General features: G+C 41.5%; 1 protein-coding gene across 1 annotated transcript; it reads left to right on the top strand.

Annotated features, from left to right (window-relative positions):
• The first annotated feature begins 10,190 nt into the window (after positions 1 to 10,190).
• Positions 10,191 to 13,065, top strand: LOC118816882 (early growth response protein 1-B). The gene is made up of 3 exons (XM_036583486.1): positions 10,191 to 10,570; positions 11,362 to 11,983; positions 12,014 to 13,065. The coding sequence occupies exons 1-3, from the start codon at positions 10,426 to 10,428 to the stop codon at positions 12,627 to 12,629; spliced, it is 1,383 nt and encodes a 460-aa protein (XP_036439379.1). The 5' UTR covers positions 10,191 to 10,425; the 3' UTR covers positions 12,630 to 13,065.
• Positions 13,066 to 19,677: the final 6,612 nt, after the last annotated feature.

Genomic DNA, 19,677 nt, shown 5'->3' with positions numbered 1-19,677 from the left:
TCAGTTCTCCTGCAGGAGTCATCTTCATCATGACCTCCAGAATCGGCTCTCCCTCCGTCAGCTCTGAGCCCAATGCCCTCCAACCCCTTCTCCCCCGGAATGTCAGTGCCCCCTGTGCCCGAATGCCACCCGTTCAATCACCCAGCCTCCATTCGCTTGCACCAGCCTGGTTGAATATTATGTAAACTGTGGCTATAAATAGCCTTGCCCAGGATCTTTTGTCTTTACCTGCACACTCTTAGTCCAACAGTTTTATTTCTGGAGAGCATGTGGAAGCAGTGCCATGCAGAGGGCCCGTTACCATAGTTACTTGTGTTAGTGAGGAGAGAGAGAGAGGCGCTACATTCTTCGTCGGTTTCCTCAGAAAAGCAGCGATCTGTTTGTTTGAATAGGCTCGTCCCTTTTCACACTGCGATTGAGCTTCAGAAAAGGTGATGAATTCAATGAAAGGGTTTTATTGAATTACCTTCATAGGGCCAACAGTTATGAAGTCTGCTATGCACGGCATTGTGTGTGGCACGGAATGCTTCAGTTCGACATCAATAGGAGGAGACAGACATCAGCGTGAACAAGCCAGTTTTTGAATAAGCAAGCGGTGTTTGTATCCTCGTCTTTATTGGCGATGTAGATTGAGAGAGGAATAAGTTAGCCCCGTCCTCATAAAGAACTCATCATCAAGAATCTCTCATGTACCAGCTGCATCCCCTCGCCACTGTATAAATTAAACTCTCGTTTTGTGCTGAGATCGAGAGCGCTCCGTTTTGTGGTGGTTAGATAACTCCAGGTAGCTGAAGCTGGGCCACGTTTGGCCCGCTGCCTTGCCACCGGAGCTGGGGTTCACTTCGGAGCAGAGGTGGGTTAGGTTGTTTGGTGTGCGGGGGAGTCAGTCAGGTGGTCTGTTGGGGCAGGCCAGGAAAGCGCTTTAGCCCTCCGCAGTCACGATCAGGAAGAGGAGCTCAGCAACAGCCCCTCCCAGCCTGAAAGGCGAAGACGGGCGTACGGGTACAAGAGTGGGCGAGCGGGGTGTATTTCTGGAACACAAGGGAAACCTGCAGCTCTGCGAATGGGGCTTCAGCACTGCATTGGGCTTCCCTAACCCGGCTCCCACACTCTATAGAGATAGAGGAGGGAGTGACAGAGAGACTGCTCCTTCAAAAGAACCACGCTTCCGCTTCTTTTTCTCTCTTTCTTGCTGGGGCTCTTAGTACTGGTATGTAACCGTGTGTGGAAAAAGGCAGAGATGGCTAGGGATTGGAAGGAGAGAAGGGAAAAAAAAGCAATTTGGCAGCTTAGGCGAGTGTCTTGTATTTATAGTGAGTCGTGTTTCCGGCCGAGGTTTCACTGATGGTAGCTCGCCCAATCCTTTTTTGCGGTTTCTTAGAAGCTCTATTGTTCCCTGGGTTTGATGGAGATGAGCCTTCCTCCGGTGCCTTTAGGGGAATCGTAATGTGGGACATGTTGCAGGAATATGATGTGTGTGTGGGTGGGGGGCTATGATTCCTCCTCTGCTGATATAGCTCCAAAAATTCTTTTCTCTTCACTTCATCTTGCACGAAGATGCACACAGCTGTGCGCCAGGGGAAAAAATGCAGGCCCAGTTTCCACCTGGTCTAAATGTACCACCTAAGTAGACATTTGCCATCCTCTTTAGCAGGGAAGAGATTTCTTTTCAAATAGAAATTCTGTTATTTCCACTTAATGAAGCTTGGAACAGCATAGGCATGATCGCAAAACTGCTGCAGGCCAGTGGGACACAGGGGCATCGCTCAGTGACACTGCTTTGCAATCAGGTGTTGTTTTTTTATTTACAGTTACAGTAACCATAGGTACAACTAGGAGAAGCTTCACATTGGATGCAATTATGTAACTCCAGAGTCTTATGTTTAGCACAGAACTAAAATAGTAAAATATACAGCTTTTCTCTGCTATTACACAGACAATTAGTCTGGGCCCAACCAAGAAAGTAACTGTGCTTTAATTGGCTAAAAGGAAAGTTACAAAACAGCCTTCGAGTATCACTTCAACAGGACTTTTCAACAGATGTCTCCCCGAGTCCTACAGGTTCCTACAGCTAGACTTGTGTCCTCTTCTGTCCTGCGAAACAGAGACGCGAGGGTGTCTTTGATTGTGCACTATCAAAAGGTTCAACAGTTCTTTTTCTCGTCTTTACAGTGTTCTGTACTTTGAGGAGACATAGGAAATTATCAGCCTCGAGACTGAGTCGATATCCAGACCAAACTGTGACTCTGCCTTTAACTGTATTATAAACAGTCTAATGCAACCAACTTGGAGGGCACAGTCATAAGAAACACTGACTGTGCTAAAGTACTGTATAGTACGGTGCAGAAGTCAGAGACCACCTTTTATCTGTCTAGTTGCGACAACATTACAAGTTTTTCAGTCAGATTAAAAAGCAGAAAACATATTACATTAAAGTATCATTGAAGCCCAAACAACTTGAAACTACAGTATTTAGTGTGTTACAGCATTTTCATTCTTTTTCAGGAGACTTTCAGTTTTTCTGAGGAAATTTGCAGGGATATTTTTGCACACCTCTAAAGTTCAGTCTTACACATTGGTTGCATTTTCTGCTGCTTGATTCACAGCACTCTGTCCAGCACTCCTAGCCTGCTCTGTCACTCTTACAGAACGAAAATCGGATGAAACCAGTAACCGGATGAAAAAGTCACGGACGAACAGGTAGGCAGACGGATGGATGAAGAAACAGACAAGTGAACAGTGTTCATGTATGGATAAAAGAATGAATGTGCGACAGGCAGCTACAGACAGGTGGATTATCTTGCTACCTTTTGGATATGCTGGGTTAGCTTTAGCTCGCTAAGTTTCTCTGATCCTGAAACTGTTTTGTGTGGCCGAGCAGGACACGTCAGCCTTGTGATTGGTCAGGGGAAAGCTTACGGAAGCGTTGCCCAAGACTTGGACCACCCAGTTTACATTGAGAGGAAAGAAATATGGTGAAATATATCACCCACTTATTGGTCATTGGAACATTATTCAAAGGGTGAACTTAGTACATGTTTACTGTTTATTTGCAAGAACAAGCTTAACCTAATTAGAAAGAAAGCAGATTTAGGTTCCCTGGGTCTTTGAGTACTGTTCATTTGATGAGGACAGTTTTGGTGGTCTATCATATCTTGCACAGTTGTTAGGAATCCCATTTTCTTGTTATCTTTTAATCATTGTGTGACCTTCTTCTTGTTGTTGTCTTAGAAAATTCCATATGCAGGTGTATTATGTTTTATGTGATCTCAGAAATATCTCCTGCACAATGAGTAACTTGTGCTTAATGGTTGTTTTGACTGGAAATTAAATAAATAAAATGTGGCCTCTGACTTTTACACAGTGCTGTATGTTGTATTTTTTTTTTTCCTAAAAGGATGTACAGATAGTGTTGCATCATAAATTAATGAGCCTGTTCTTTTAGGCATAGTTTCTGTTGCCATAGGTAACAGTGCCGCTCCAGTGTAGCCTGATACAACCCATCCTGAATCTTGAAAAGTTTCCATTCATTTCCTAAATCGGCATTAAATTTGTTGTGGGTAGAAAACATTTCTCATTTTTAACATGGTCTCAAAGCCTTGAAACCAAACTGTGTTTCTGAAGCTAACGAGGAAGAAAAAATTTGAATGGACGTGATTAACGGTGCCTGAGTCAGGGTGACTGTACTGCCATTGGAAATAAAAAAATCACTTAAAAGAGCAGATGGGTAGCAAGTAACAGCTCTCCAGAAGGGGATGGTTGTAGATGCCAGACACTCTGTTTCCATTCTCTTAGGCGCAGCAGCCTAGCAAACAGAACATTTACATATTAGTAAACTGATATGATCATATTACTAAACTCTCAGCAGTTTTGAGGACATAAAAAAACAGAATTAGCTGATGTTCATCCCCTGCTTAATTTCATATCGAGCAACTGGCATCTTCTGCAAATCGGTTGGTGAAAAGAACACTCTTACAAATGAAGGTTCCTAACAAATTCTCAGCCTAGACATACGGTTCTAGGACATTTCTATATAGAAACTTTACATTATGTGAAGATTCTTTCAATTATAAAGGTTCTTCACACCAGATCTCACTGATTGGTGTAGTTCTAGAACCATCAATTGAAAGGCTCTTAAGGGAGTCATAGTGGTTCTTCTTATGTCATCGTTTCGAAGACTGTTTAGTTTTAAATATGCACATGCTTAGCAAAAAGGGTTCTGTATAGTTGTGGAACCCTTTTTTGAAAAAACGTACATACGATAAATTTTCCATCATAGAGAAGAACCATTTAAACAGTGAAATGATTCCTTCGGTTGCCATGGTTCTGTACATAACTGTTGCCTTTACCGAAGAACCCTTGAAGAATCCGTTTTCATAAGGGTGAGATGCCATCAATTGCTTAACGAGTTTAAACAAACACATTTATAATGCTGTGTCGATAAAAGCTCTTAAACCAATATTTTGGAGAGCACCATTTATAATATTGCTTTGGTGAGAGCTCTTTAACCAACACCATACTACTGTGCTGATGAGACAGCCTAAGCTACGCTCTTAGCAAAAAGGTTTTTATATAGTACTGAAAAAAAAAAGATTCTGAACAATAGTGGTACACTTTTTGGTGCTTTTTTAGAACCATACAACATGCAACAAGTTTTTATGTATAAGCTTTGCTGAGGAACCCTTGAAGAACCCTTTTTTAGGAGTGTAGCAACATGACAGCATTATTCATATTACATTAGTTAAAGAGGTTACACCAGCACCATGGATGATCTATCAGAAGGTTTGTTAGGGTACCCAAATTGGTTGTTCTATGGTGTCATGCCAAAGAACCCCTTTTTGGTGCCATTTATTTGTAAACATGTTGTTTTGCTGAGAGGGTCCGAACCTGCCTATTTATAACATGGTATTGGTAATGACATTGGAGTTCTTAAACCTACGGTGCTGGTGAGAGGTCTTAAGCTATGCTGATAGCAAAAAAAGGTTCTTGAACTTGTAACAATAGTGGTTTATAGAACCATTTTTATTTCTTTAAAGTTCTTTAAAGAACCACATACAACAAATTGCCATCATAAAGAAGAGATCTTTGAGTTGTCAGGGTTTTATACATGTTTGGTATAGAAAAACCTGTGAAGAACACTTTTTCAAGGATGTAGCGAGATAGTTTACACGAGCACCATGAATTGGAAGGCTTTTTTATGGAACCCAAATTGGTTGTTCTATGGTGCCATGCCAAAGAACCCCTTTGCAGCACCATTATTTTTAAATATGTTATGCTGTGTTTCGCTGAGGGGTTCAAACATTTATAAGAGCTCTTAAACCAAATGTGTTGGTAAAAGTGCTTAAGCTACGCTCATAGCAAAAAGGTTTCTAACAGAAGCGTGAACAACAGATTTGCCATCATGGAGAAGAACCATTTTGTGAAGAACCAGTTAAACACTCTCATGGTTCTTTGAGTTCTCGTACAGTTCTATGCGTAATCGCTACTGAACAACCCCTTTTGAAGGATGCAGCACCAGCACTGTTCATACTGCTACACCGCTTAAAGCGTTTCCACCAACCTCATGGATGGTCCATGCCAAAGTTGTTTGGGGAACCTAAACTGGTTCAAAGACGCGCCTCTCTATGTTTAAGCGTGGCGCTTAACAGTGAGTCTTTTATAGTTACTGGCTCCAAATCGAAGTCGATTCGGATCAATTGGAACAAACTATACTGACACGTGTCTCATTACGCTCTTACCCTCAATTGCATTACTTCAGTGCAATAATCTTGGTAAGTGCACAGCATTACATAAAGCCATTACGGAGCTCCGTGGCATTTTGCAGAGGCGAGAGGTGAGCGCTGCTCGGCAGTTATCACAACAGCGTCTTGGTGTTATGAACTATTTAATAGATTTAGGTCGACTGGAGGAGACCGCCCGTGGAGAGAGGCAACACATTGGGCCCTCGAATAAGAGCGCATTACCGCGGTGGAAGCGATTTGTTCAGGAGAATGTCAGACTTATTTGCCTTTTCCGAGACGAGTGCGATTGTGTCATTATCATAATAAGTATGAAGAACACTCAGCGCAGCCGTCACGTCCAGTTTGACGACTGATTTGTGGCTTTTTTTCTACTTCTGGTCCTTAATATGTTGCGCGGAAACGAGCCTAAATGCAAGAACCTCCATTCACTTCACGTTATCTGCTCCCGCTGATTAAACGGTGCGTAAGTACTTTTACGCACGCGCGTGACACTTTGTACGCTTGGAAGTTTTTGCATCTGTGCAATTAAGATGCATTGATAGTATTTGGCGCCGCGTTTAATGCTAGTTAATAACAGCTGTAGTGCGGGGTGGGATTTGAAGTGGCGCTGTCCGTGGTGCTGATTTAAAAGGTTCTCCTGACCAGCACTGCTGTATGGGTGGCGCTCTCTACGGGTTCAGTGCTCTGGCCAGTGCTGGGTGGATGGTGCTATCCACAGTAATCTAACCAATGTAGCAATATGAACAGGGCTTCTATAGTGCTCCCTTAGCAGGAAGGGTTATTCAAGGGTCTTCATTAAAAGCAAAAGTCACATATTATTTAAAACCAAAAAAGGTTTGACATTATAACAACAGAAGAACTCTTTTTGGTGCTATATAGAGCCATATACGACACGTTCCCCTGCATTTCATAATGCAAAGAACCATTTAAGCATGAAATGGTTCTATATAGAACTCATGGCTCTACATAAACCATTGCCTTTACTAAAAAAACCCTTGAAGAAACATCTTTTTAAAGAATGTATGATGGAAGCCTGTTATTTGTGGTTCTTTAGATAACTTTTTTTCTGTAGCACCAAAACATGTTCTACTACTGTTACACGTCAGAGAACTTTTTGGGAACTATATAGCTTTTAGCTGAGGATGCAGTTTAAGCAACCTCACCAGCAAAGTAGTATGGTGTTGGTTTAAGACCTCTTACCAATACAGTGATAGATGGTGCTAAGTTGGTTTAAAAGCTCTAACCAGTACAGTATTATAAATGGTGCTCTCCATAGTGATGGTTTAAGAGCTCTCCCCGATACAGTATTATAGATGGTGCTCTCCATAGTGATGATTAAGAGCTCTCCCCAGTACAGTATTATAAATGGTGCTCTTCATAGTGATGGTTTGAGAGCTCTCCCCAATACAGTATTATAAATGGTGCTCTCCAATGTGTTGGTTTAAGAGCTCTCCACGATACAGTATTAAAAATGATGCTCTCCATAGTGTTTGTTTAAGAGCTCTTACCAATCCAGTATTATACATGGTACTCTCCAAAATGTTGGTTTATAAGCTCTCACCAATAAAGTATTATAAACGTTACTCTCCATACACTCTCTTCATAGTGTTAGTTTAAGAGCTCTTACAAACACAGTATTATAAGTGGTGCTCTCCATGGTGTTGGTTTAAGAGCTCTCATCAATAGAATATTATAAACATTACTCTCTGCGGTGTTTGTTTAATAGCTCTCACCAATACAGTATTATAGATGGTGCTCTTCATAGTGTTGGCTTAAGAGCTCTTACAAACACAGTATTATAAATGGTGCTCTCCATAGTGTTGGTTTAAGAGCTCTTATCAGTACAGTATTATATATGGTGCTTTCCATAGTGTTGATTTATAAGCGCTCATTAATACAGTATTATACATGGTGCTCCCCATGATGTTGGTTTAGGAGCTCTCATCAACACAGTATAATAAATGCTGCTCTCTATAGTGTTGGTTTAAGAGCTCTCACTAAAACAGTATTATATCTGGTGCTTTCCATAGGGTTGGTTAAGAGCTCTCACCAATACAGTATTATAAATGGTGCTCTCCAATGTGTTGGTTTAGGAGCTCTCACCAATACAGCATTATAAATGATGCTCTCCATAATTTTGGTTTAAGAGCTCTCACCAATACAGTATTATACATGGTGCTCTCCATAACTTTGGTTTAAGAGCTCTCACCAATACAGACAGCTCTCACCAATACAGACAATTAAAACTAAAGGTGCCAAAAAAAAGGATCTTTGAAGTGATCATATAAGAAGAACCACTATTACTCCCTTAAGAAGCTTACAAAGGATTTTTTAAATTGTAAAGTCCACATAATGTAAATGTTCTATACTAAAAGGTGGTTCTTAGTGAAGAACAAAGACAAAGTAGCTTAAAAAGATCTTCAGATGTAGTAATGTGCCTCTGTGATCTTTTCTATGGTTCTTTGTGGTTGTGAAAGCTGGACAATAAAAAAAAGAAAACATTGATGCATATGAACTTTGATGCTGGTGAAGACTTTGGAGAATACCTTGGATGGTAAAGAAAAGAAACAAGTTCCCTGACCAAATCAAGCTTCACCTCTCACTTAAAGCCCAGACTGAAGCTCTCTTATATTGGAAATGTATGTGAAGAATCAATTCATTGGAAAAGAGAGCTGGATACAGGCAAAGCAGCCATGAACAAGCCTTTAAGAAACCTAAAACAGAAGGCTGGACATTTTGGAGAAACACTATGCTCAAGGCCGCTGGGAGATGGAATCAACTTGAAGGCACTTAATAATAGTGAGCCTCAGTCACCAATATCTTCCTAAGGTTTTTTCTTAAATTTGTTCTTGAGAGAAATTCTAAGAAAAAGTCTACGTCAAATTCATGACATGTTCTTAAACCGCAGAACTGTTTGCATCTTTGTGCTCTTTGTGCTCTTCATACATTCTGTTCTAAAAAAACCTAAAAAAAAGAAGAAAACATTCAGAATCTTTGTGAAAACTGCGTAAGTGGGTTTTAAAAGAAATTTCTTCTTAAGAATCGTTGGTGAACGAGGCCCACTATTTTTCAGAGTGTACAGCTCATTAAGGCATTAATGCATTTATTACTCTTCAGCAAGCATTACATTTTCTCAGCTCTCTGTTCAACATTTCTTATCCTTTACTCATTCCAGTCTTACGGATTTTGTGGAATTATGTTTCATAGATAAACATAAATATATAATAAGACTGGCTTTTTCCCACCAAATGTCAGTGTTAGCATGACTGTTCTACGACTGTGTGACGTATTGATTGTCCAAATGTCAGGCTCTGGCTAAGCGTTTCTGCTCTCACTTGGTTGGTACAGAGAACATTACAAAATGTGTATTGACTAGTAAGGGCGAGCTGCAGGAGAAAAGCCTTCTTATACGCAGTTGTTTTTGTTTGCATTAAGATTTGTTGCAGAAAAAGAAAATGAGACGGCTGTATTTTGCTTTATTTCAATGCCTTTCTAGACAAGTATAAGCTCTTAACCTTTTTAAAAAGTTGCTTAAAATGTTTCCAAAGAGGGTTCTTTGGAGATGCCACACATTCTCACAATACCATGTATATGGTACCATAGTTCTTTGACTTGTAACAACAGTGGAGCACTTTTTGGTGCTATATGTACCAATTTTCTTAAGTTTCTTCAAGGAACCACATACAACAATAACTCATAATTAGTGAAGAACCATTTTACCATGCAATCATTTTTTTAAACTGTATTTTAATTTTATTTTTGAGCTGCCAGATTTTGATATGTAACCTTAGTAAAGGTGAAAGAACCCTAAAGAAACCCCTTTTTTTACACTTTTGGCTCCCTAAAGAACCTTTCAATTGAGTGGTGTTAAAAAAGTACTTTATACACCCTTAAAAATGGGGGTTCTTCATGGGTTCTATAATAAATATGACGGTTACAGAATGATGACAGCTCAAAGAACCATTTGAATGTTTCAATGGTTCTTTTTCTATCATGGGAATCACATATATGGTTCTTTAAAGAAATGGTTTAATATAGCACCAAAAGGGGTTCGACTATGGTTACAATTCAAAGAGACTTGTGATTTTAGCAATAAAAACACATCTGAGAATTTCTAGCAAGGTATTTAAAGTAAAGCCTTTGTGTTCTGTACAGTAAGCCTACATGTCTAACTCATAAAGGCATTCACTAAAGAGGAGACTATGCTTTTCTGCCTGCTTCCACAATGTCCTTACGAGAAACATTAGTGGAAGCGTCAGAAACGTACAACTCTCCTTTTTTGGGGGGAAGCCCGTCACATCCTCTGTCCATTTATGGCCAAGAAGACGACAAACGCAGCGGGGGAATCCTCTCAGTGGAGACGATGAATGGGGAGGAGGGACGATGGCTCAGCCCAAGTGTATAAAAGCGATTGGTGGTGAAGACTCTGAGCAACAGATAGCGGGAGAACATCGAGCAGCAGTAACACATCTGAGGAACCACAAAACCAACCAAAAAAGGGGGATTTCCACTCTGACTTTTGTTTCTCTTCTCTACTGGATCACAGCCTTTACGGAGCCGATTGACAGAGCAGAAGCACCTTCAACTTCCATCATTTTCTTTGGTCAACATTTGTGTTTTTCCCCCTTCACGCTCCTCCACTCCGCTCGGATTGATAGGCGCTGGCTAATCTTTTCCCGCAAACATGCTCAACAACATGGATTTGAACTCTCAAGACTCTTTCTACCCTCAGTTTGAGAGTTGTAACACCTCTGCCATGGCCATGGAAACTCACGGAGCCAAAGAAGAGCGGGACCTCGTCTTCATGGACGCAGCACACTTTCCACACGGTGAGGTTTTTTTTTTTTTGCTTGTTTGTCTTGTTTCTTTTTGCAACTCCTTTTTTTTAACGACTAAGTTTTCACTCTGATTTATCGCTATTTTGATGTGTACGTTCATTTTTGGGGGTCCACCCATTTCACCATAGTGCGCGTCTACGTAGCTGCTACTTATGTAACACCAACTGTAAAATTCAGCTGGATGTGTTGAAAGTGTGGCCTGATAGATAGATAGATAGATAGATAGATAGATAGATAGATAGATAGATAGATAGATGCTGCATTTAGATACAGTCATTAATGTCGAAGTTGGAAAAATTCAGGTGTAGTTTAGTGCAAATGTCTTTATAAAAAATTCTTAAAGCTGTGCAGGCAAAGCAACTACACCAGATAGATAGATAGATAGAGAGATAGATAGATATAGTTTTTAATATGGCTGTACATTCTGTCTATCTATCTATCTATCTATCTATCTATCTCTCTCTGTGGTGTGTGTATATATATATATATATATATATATATATATATATATATATATATATATATATATATATGAAAGTGCTTGTAAATGCATACATTAATATATATATATATATATATATATATATATATATATATATACACACACACATTTGATATATACATCATATCAAATGTTTATAAATATGTATTTTAATATTACACATACATATATACATGGTAAAGGTGTATACATGCAATCGTAATACTATATAGTGTATGTATACACTGTTATACAAGTCTGTTGTGTTCCTGTTCTTTATATGTTTCTCTCTGTTTCCCAGCAGACACCTCGGTGACTCCTAAAACCGAGCCCGTCTCGGCGGACCTCTACTCGCCGTGCTTGGGCCCCAGAGGGAGCTTCGACTCCTCGCTGTCCTACTCGGGCAGCTTCTACGTGGAGGCGTCGCGCGGAGCCTCGTGCAGCGCGGAGACTCTGCTCAGCATGATCAGCGAGATCGTCGGCGGCGTCTCCACGAGCCCGAGCGCGGACGCGCGGGGAAGCGCCAGCACGAGCGCCACCCCGCCTCCTCTCTACCCCCCGGTGGGGCAGCAGCAGCAGCAGCAGCAGGGCCAGGGCTACGCGGAGTCCGTCCCCCTGACCGAGGCCGCCGCGCTGCCCGTGCTGGTGGTGAAGCGCGAGCTGGAAAGCGAAGGGTACGAGTGGAGCGCGAGCGAGTACGAGAACAACAACAGCAGCAGCACCAGCAGCGCCAACAACGCCGGCAGCGCCAACAACAGCGGCTACTACTGCTACTTCCAGCCGGAGCCCTTCCAGCACGCGGACGTGAAGGACCTGCTGGACTCGTTCGGCCCCGTCAACCCGGACGGGGACTTCAAAGCGGCGGAGAGCGCCGTCAAGCACGAGCAGGACTTCGCGAGTGCGTGCGCGCACGCTTTCGGCGCGTATGGCGCCGACGAGGACAACAACAACAGCAGCAACAACAACAACAACAGCAGCAGCTACGTGACCTCCTCCTCTTCCTCTTCTTCCTCCTCTTCCTCCTCGTCTTTATCCTCCTCTTCCTCATCTTCTACCATCGACTCGCTCCTCTTCTCCTCTTTGCTGCCCGAGTCCTTTGCGCAAACGTACGCAGCGCGCCCGCAAAAGCCCGCACGTGTGCGCAAGAGCGGCGGCGGCGGCGGTGGTTCAGGTGCGCCTCCGCGCGCTAAGGAGAAGCCCTTCGCGTGCCCCATGAGCGGCTGCGAGCGGCGCTTCTCGCGCTCGGACGAGCTGAACCGGCACGTGCGCATCCACACGGGCCACCGGCCCTTCCGGTGCCGCGTGTGCGCGCGCAGCTTCAGCCGCAGCGACCACCTGACCACGCACACGCGCACGCACACCGGAGAGAAGCCCTTCTCCTGCGACGCGTGCGGCAAGCGGTTCGCGCGCAGCGACGAGAGGAAGCGGCACGCGCGCGTGCACCTCAAGCAGCGCGAGAAGGAGCTCGAGCGTCAGCAGGCGGCCGGAGCGGCGGCGGCGGCGGCAGCTGCGGCCGCGGCGGCAGGGGGATGGCCCTTTCCCAGCACGCGGGGGGGTCTCCTGAGTTAAACAACAAACAAACAAACGAAGGCACGAACAAACAAACGTAAAAAAAGGCCATCACGAGCTTTTGAGGCCCTAATGAGCTTTTGTATGAGAAAGAGAGAGAGAGAGAGAGAGAGAGAGAGAGAGATAAAGAGAGGGAGGCTGTGCAAGACGCTCCAGCTTGAAAGACTTTAAAGCTTTTCTGTAAAAATGATAAGAAATTCCAGTTGGGTTCCAGCTTTCTGTGCTTGGACCCCTAATTAAAAGCTATTTGATCACAGGTCACTCTCAGTTTGAGCATCAGAATAGAGGGAGAGGACGTTTGGTCCCCCACAAAGCAAAGCAGAGAACTTTAAATGGACCCCTCATCTGCTTCTTCCCTCATGCCGCTTGCTCTCTGTGCAGCAACCGCAGAAAAAAAACTGATCTTTTGAGGTTTTGTTTTGGTTTGTTTTGTATTTTCTTTTTTTTTTTCTGTTGTCCAGTTGTTCGGTTCTGACCTGCAGTTCAGCACCTCTTGCTGGACAGCTCCTCCGACCTCAACTCCTGAATGTATTGCACTTAATCTCCTCCAACTAAGAGTCTTTTATGAAATTTGTGCTTTTGGAGTCTTTTTTATATATCTCTATATCTATATTCCCATGTGGACCACCTGTTTGATAACCCTTTGAAAATGCATGTTTATGTTGATGTGTGATGTTATTGATTAATATCTGATGACGCCTCGCTGCAGAAGCGAGGCAAGTTTTACCTCGTCTGACATCATGGTGGTGGCAAACTATGCCTTGGCTACACCACGACTTGTGGTTCACTTGCGCCAAGGCCTTTTTTCTTTTTAAAGATATAATGTTATTTCTTTTGACGTGTTTATTTTTTATTCTTTTTTTTTGGTTGCTATGCTATTGAATGGTAATTGTGTTGTTTGACGAGGAATTTATTCTCTAATTGTCAGATTTACACCGTAAGTGGACAAAAAAATGATAATAAATATATTTATATGCCTATGATCATTTGTATTTTTCTAAACGTTTGCCTATATTTCCATGGTTGCTGATTTGGATATTGGAAAATGAACAAAAAGAAGTTTTATTTATGAACTCACAGTGTTTCCTATGTGTGATAAAAGAAGAGGCAGAGCTCAGTAAGAGATGGGATGGACGTAATGGAGTCCACATGTAAGGGTGAAAGGCTTGAGTATTTTTAATACGATGCCACTTGCCGTCTGACACGACCACGAAAGGTCAGACAACAGGCACTTGGACACAACGACTTGTCACTGTCGGACAGTTATCGCTTTCAACCCCACTACATGTGTGTATATAAATCAATGAATTATGAATCACGCGGCTCTTGTAGTTTGTAACGTGATGAGGCAGGACTAGAATAGCACAAGGCTAAACGTTGCTGTTGAGTAACTAGGTAGCACACATTGCTGCATTTCTTTCTTTTTTTTCCAGTAGTTCTTCTTCTACATGAAGGTACAACAATCTTACGACAGTTATATCACAATTGTATTGTACTGGGCAAATGGGTTTGTTGGAGAAATGGTGATTTGGGGGGGGGAGAGGGCTGTTCATGGGAAACTTGCCTTAAGTTATTTTTAATCTCTTCCTATGCTGGGAGAATGATTTTGTACATACCGAGACAGTTTATACAAAAATACTTTGGATGAACATTGATGTTTGTTATTTTTATGACTGATGTTTATGAATAAAACTATTTCCTGAGTCTTTTAAAGAGTAATCCCATTTACTTTGACAATGGAAGTTCACCAGTCCCTTTAAAATCACAGGCTTATTTCATTATAAGGCTTACTATTAAAGCATACACTACAAATCTACTAAGTTGTAGAAGTGTGTAACAATAATTGTGGGCCCACTAATTTCAGGGGTTCAAGTAAAGCATATTCAGACATGAAGTACAGTATGGCACAAACCACACCTTCAGACCACACTTCATTTATTGAATTTCCAGTTGAAACGACCATTAAAAACAGGTCAGTGTCAGGAGAAACATTCAAAATAAGACTCTTGCGGAGATGCTTTTGTAACTACTAGTTTAGACGACATTCTTTAATAAAAATGGTTCTTCAAGAGTTCTTTAGTAAAGACATTATTTCTATAGAACCATGAACACTCTAAGAACCATTTGCATGATTAAACTGTTCTTTGTATCGTGAAACGGTTCTCCAGAAATGTTGTACGCAGTTCTACATAGAAAGTTTTTCTATACACCAAAAAGGGTTCTTGTTATTGTTGCGATATGAAGCTTGTAACGATAGAACCCTTTAGAACACATTCACGATGGATCTGAAGAACGATTTAACCATGCAAAGAACCACTCCAGCATGCAAATGTTTCTTTAATGTTCATAGTTCTAAATAGAACCACTGCCTTTACTACAAAAACCTTAAAGGGTTCTTTAGTAAAGACAATAATATTTCTATAGAACCATGAACACTTTAAGAGCCATTTGCATGCTTGAATGATTTGTTTCATGGTGAAGCGGTTCTTCAGATGTGTTGTTTGCAGTTCTATTTGAAACAGTTTTGAAAAGGGTTCTCCACAACGCCAAAAATGGTTCTGCTATTGTTACGATGTGAAGCTTATAATAGGAGAACCCTTTAGAACACATTCACCATTGATCTGAGAAACCATTTCACCATAGAACCACTCAAGCATGCAAATGGTTCTTTGAGTGTTCATGGTTCTAAATAGAACCACTGTCTTTACTGAAGAACCCTTGAAAAAACATCTTTTTGAAGAGTGAACTGTCATTGGTGTCTCTCTAAATAGTCTCCAGCTAGTTCAGAACGCTCAGCCTGTGTGCTTACCAGGAAAAGACAGTTTGAGCAGATCACTCTGCTCTCATTCAGTTCACACTGACTTACTGTTGAATTTCATATTGACTACAAGGTCACATTTATGACATTTAAAGCCTTTAACGGCCCAGCACTGGAATTCTGTACTACTGAAGCGATGTAGTCCATCCAGACCACTTCACTCAGTGGATGGAGACTTACTGCAAACCACGGATCACTTACAGCTCAGCTGATTGGAGATCCTTTTCGTACAGTGCTTCGAAAAAAGTCAGAGACCACCCTGCTTTTATTTCACTTTCAGTCAAAACAGCCATTAACTAGGTATTATTGGTTTTTCAGCGTTAGACTAAAAAACAGAAAATCTTGTATTTAACAGAAAAGAAGCCTCAACAACTAAATAGAATAGGATTTTCCAGTATTTAATGTGTCCATCCTTTACTTTTATCACAGCTTCCATTCTTTTCAGGAGACTCACTTTCAGCTTTTCAAAGAAATCTGCTGGCATATTTTTTACACACCTCCAAAGTTCAGTCTTAGAAGTTAATTGCATTTTCTGCTTCTCACGATCCAAGTTTTGGGGTGGTCATCTATTGTTCTGACAACACCACCAGCTACTTTGTTTGATTTGCAGATCTTCATTTTGGTTTAGTTTTTTTTCTAAGTAAGGGCTTCTTGACAGCTACACATCCTTTCAGACTCATAGTGTTGAGTTGTCTTCTCACAGTGGAAGGATGGATAGGAACTCCTGTGGATTTTTTCAGATCTGAATCAAGAGTGGAGCTTGATTTTCTCCTCTCCCTCAAAGATGAAAGCTTTAAGTGCTGTTTATCTAAAGGCGACAGTGTCGGTGGTCAGTGTTGGTCAGCTCACCCAGTGGTTGTTAGGAGTCCCATTTTCTCTGACATCTCATAATCATTTTTTGAACTTCAGTTTTGGAAACACTACTTTTTTTACTCTACTTTAACTTTCTGTGTGCAAGTGGATCATCTTAATGGCCATTTTGACTTGGTCTCTGACTTCTGTACAGCCCTGTAAATGCCTGGCTTTGTTATCTTGATTGAATGTCAGAGGCTTCATATACAGGTATGAACTTGTAAACTTTGGAAAAAAGTAGCCATTTTTTCCCTTGTCCTTGACTAGTCTCACTATTAGAATCCTAATCATGATCATTAGGACCCAGTGTAGCTGAGTGAGAAAAGATTGTGCTGCAGGAATACGCGAAAGGTCAGATTCGAATGCCGCTTGGGGCACCAGAGTATGCCGGAGGGCTGCAGGTTGTAATGAGTCTTTTTTTCTTATGGGTGTGTGTGTGACCTCCGCGTTGTCAAAGGCTTGAAGTGAAAATTGAATCTATTGCAGATCCCCTTTGAGACGCAAGCTGCACATTCAGTCGTCTTCCAGGTGAATTGCAGTTTTACTTGTGTCCTTTTTTGGTATTTATCTTCAGAGATCTGACTCGGTAGTCTGGTTTTGGATGGGCCCACTTTTACAACTCTATAGTTATCAACTGAACATTCTACCTGTTACCTGAGAATCCTCAATGCTGTCAGAACAGAAAATAGCAATAGTGGTCTGAGTCTCTAAGAGACATGCTTGAGTTTAAGTGTCTCCATAGTTAAATTATTAAGACGTCAAAGTGGTTTGATGTGAAATGCTCAGAACTGTTCACAGTGGTGGTGATAGGAACCAGACATCTCAAACGTTTATTGCCAAAGTTATTACGTGGAATGGTTATGAATATGTTTCCAAATGCTTGAAACATTGTTTTACAACAGTTTCGTTATTTTTAAAATCCATTTACGGTGAAGTAGTACGTGCAGGGTGTTGTAAAGCAAAATAGTCTCCAAAAACTTTCTTTCAGGTTTACCACTATTTTACCAGTATCAATCTTACAAATTACTCAAAATATGCAGAATTAAACTCATAATGTGTGGATCGGCTGGACATTTTGGATAGTACATGAAATGTCTATGTTTGTGTTGTAGACGTTGTGACCCCTGGTTCCTATCACCACCACTGTAGAGAAGTAAGTTTCTTTAGAATGGAGTATTTCACAGCAAAGCTCTCTGAATAACTGTGTTCACATCCCAGCAATTGAATTATGCAGCAATTATGAAAAATTGTTGGAGTTCTCCTATAAAAAGGTCCTTCACACTAATTTACAAAAACGATTTTTTAAAGAACCATCAACTGAAAACAAAAAGTAGTCCTTCTATGGCCTCTCAGCATGGCCTTTGACAGCTAGTGCTAGCTAACTCCCTATTATTAACTTCATTTTGAAAAAAAAATCAGATGAGAATGTGTCTGGTTACTTTTAGACATGTATAGCACTGCACAAAAGTCAGAGACCACCCTTCATTCATTTAATCTACAGTCAAAAAAGCCATAAAGTACAAGTTATCCATTTTCAGTGAATATTTCTAGATAATCCACTTGCATAAGGAAACAACGGGACTCCTAAAAACTGGTAGGCCTGATAGAAAAAAACAAGCTCTCTTGCTTCAGATCTGAAACAACCCAGAGGTGTTTTTATTCATCCTTCCACGGTGAGAAAATAACTCAGCACTATGAGTCTGAAAGGAGTTGTAGCTGTTAAGAAGCCCTTATTGAGAAAAGAAAATAGACTAAAAAATGAAAATTTGCAAATCAAACAAAGAAGTTGCCGGTGTTCTCTACACAACAGACTGAACAGAGTCCAGACCTCAAAATCACTGAATGTGTTTGAGAGTACTTTGATTGTGAGAAGCAGAAAATCCAAACCAACTTTGAACTTTTGGAGGTGTGGAAAAATATCCCCGCAGATTTCTTTGAAAAACTGAAAGCAAGTCTGCCGAAAAGAATGGAAGCCATAATAAATGCGAAGCGTGGACACCGTAAATACTGAAAAATCCGATGCCATATTTAGTTGTTGGAGCTTTTGTCTAATTTTCTCTTAAATGTGGTGTTTTCCACATTTTTCTTGTTGACAAATGAGTTACTTGGTCTCTCACTTTTGTAAAGTACTGTAATGTACAACATGTTCAGAACCCAGGGTGCTTTGAGAATTATTCAACCATTCTCTAGGAGCCCAAGAACCGGCCCGCGTTCTCCCAGGCCGGCACAACGACTGGGCTCCAGCCTGCCACAATCTGTTGCAGAGCGGCAGGCAAGAGCACTGAGGGGCTCCTCAGCGTGTAGCACATGACGCAGCCCACTGGCAGTACATCATTTTCACCCACGCCGATGCGTAAGAGCCTGCGTCGTCTCTCTGACACAGTCCTAGCCACAGAGCGGCATGTGACCCACCACATGGTCCGCCGCGGCAGCATGGTGCTCTCCATCCACTGTGAGGCATGGGGCCCCTTGATGCTGAGTTGGGCTCTGATGCCATTATTGCGCTCTTTGCATCAGAGAATGGAGTGCACTGTGGCTGCTGAGTGGGTAGGGAAATGGCCATGAAACGGGTTTGGCCGTAGCACTTCATACATGAAGCACTGTTGACCTCGTGAACCCAGGGAGATATATGCGCTGTAGTGAGAGGAGACAGTGGGTTTTGTGGTAAAGGCAGAGGAACGTATGGAAGAGATTGGTGGCAATGCTGTACTGTAAGGCAGCATTCATAAGGCTGCATGAGCTTGTCAGGACAATTTACTTTAGCCTACATAAACATGTATAAAGGTTCATTTCAATCAGCATCATCAGTCAAAAGGCTGCTTTTTAAATAAACTTTAATGTCAAACTTCTGTCCTGACATGTTTTGGGTGAAATCACAAGCGCGTTTTAACAGCAGGTTTGCATACATCACACTGACATAATGCCAACGACGTGACAGAGATTAAATCTTATATATGTTTAAATGACACTCGCCTTACCTAAAATGTTTGAAGCCAGACTGGCATATTATCAGCATGATGTCACTGTGACATAAACTTCATTTCACCCAAAGAAGTTTCCCTTGCTATAGAACAACCTTTGGCTGTTTGGTTCTCTAAAAAACACAATTTAGTATAAGACATGTGAGTGTGAAGAACCTTTTAAAAGAAAAGTTTTACGTCCAAACCATGTTGTTTTTAAGGGGGAATTCCACCAGTTTTACCACATAATTCATTCATTGAGATATAAACAGTCATTCAGAGTGGTTTGATATGAACTTACCAAATTTCTTTCGGTGACAGGAACCAGGAGTTGCCATGTCTACAACACAAATGTAGACACTTTATTTAGTATCAAAAGTGGCCAGTGAGTCTTTATTTATACTGTTGATAATAGAAA

This window comes from Colossoma macropomum, unplaced genomic scaffold (genome assembly GCF_904425465.1).
Source record: "Colossoma macropomum unplaced genomic scaffold, Colossoma_macropomum, whole genome shotgun sequence".
In the NCBI taxonomy this organism is placed as follows: domain Eukaryota; kingdom Metazoa; phylum Chordata; class Actinopteri; order Characiformes; family Serrasalmidae; genus Colossoma; species Colossoma macropomum.
The sequence above is the reverse complement of the archived record's forward strand: the minus strand, read 5'-3'. Positions and strand labels throughout refer to the sequence as shown.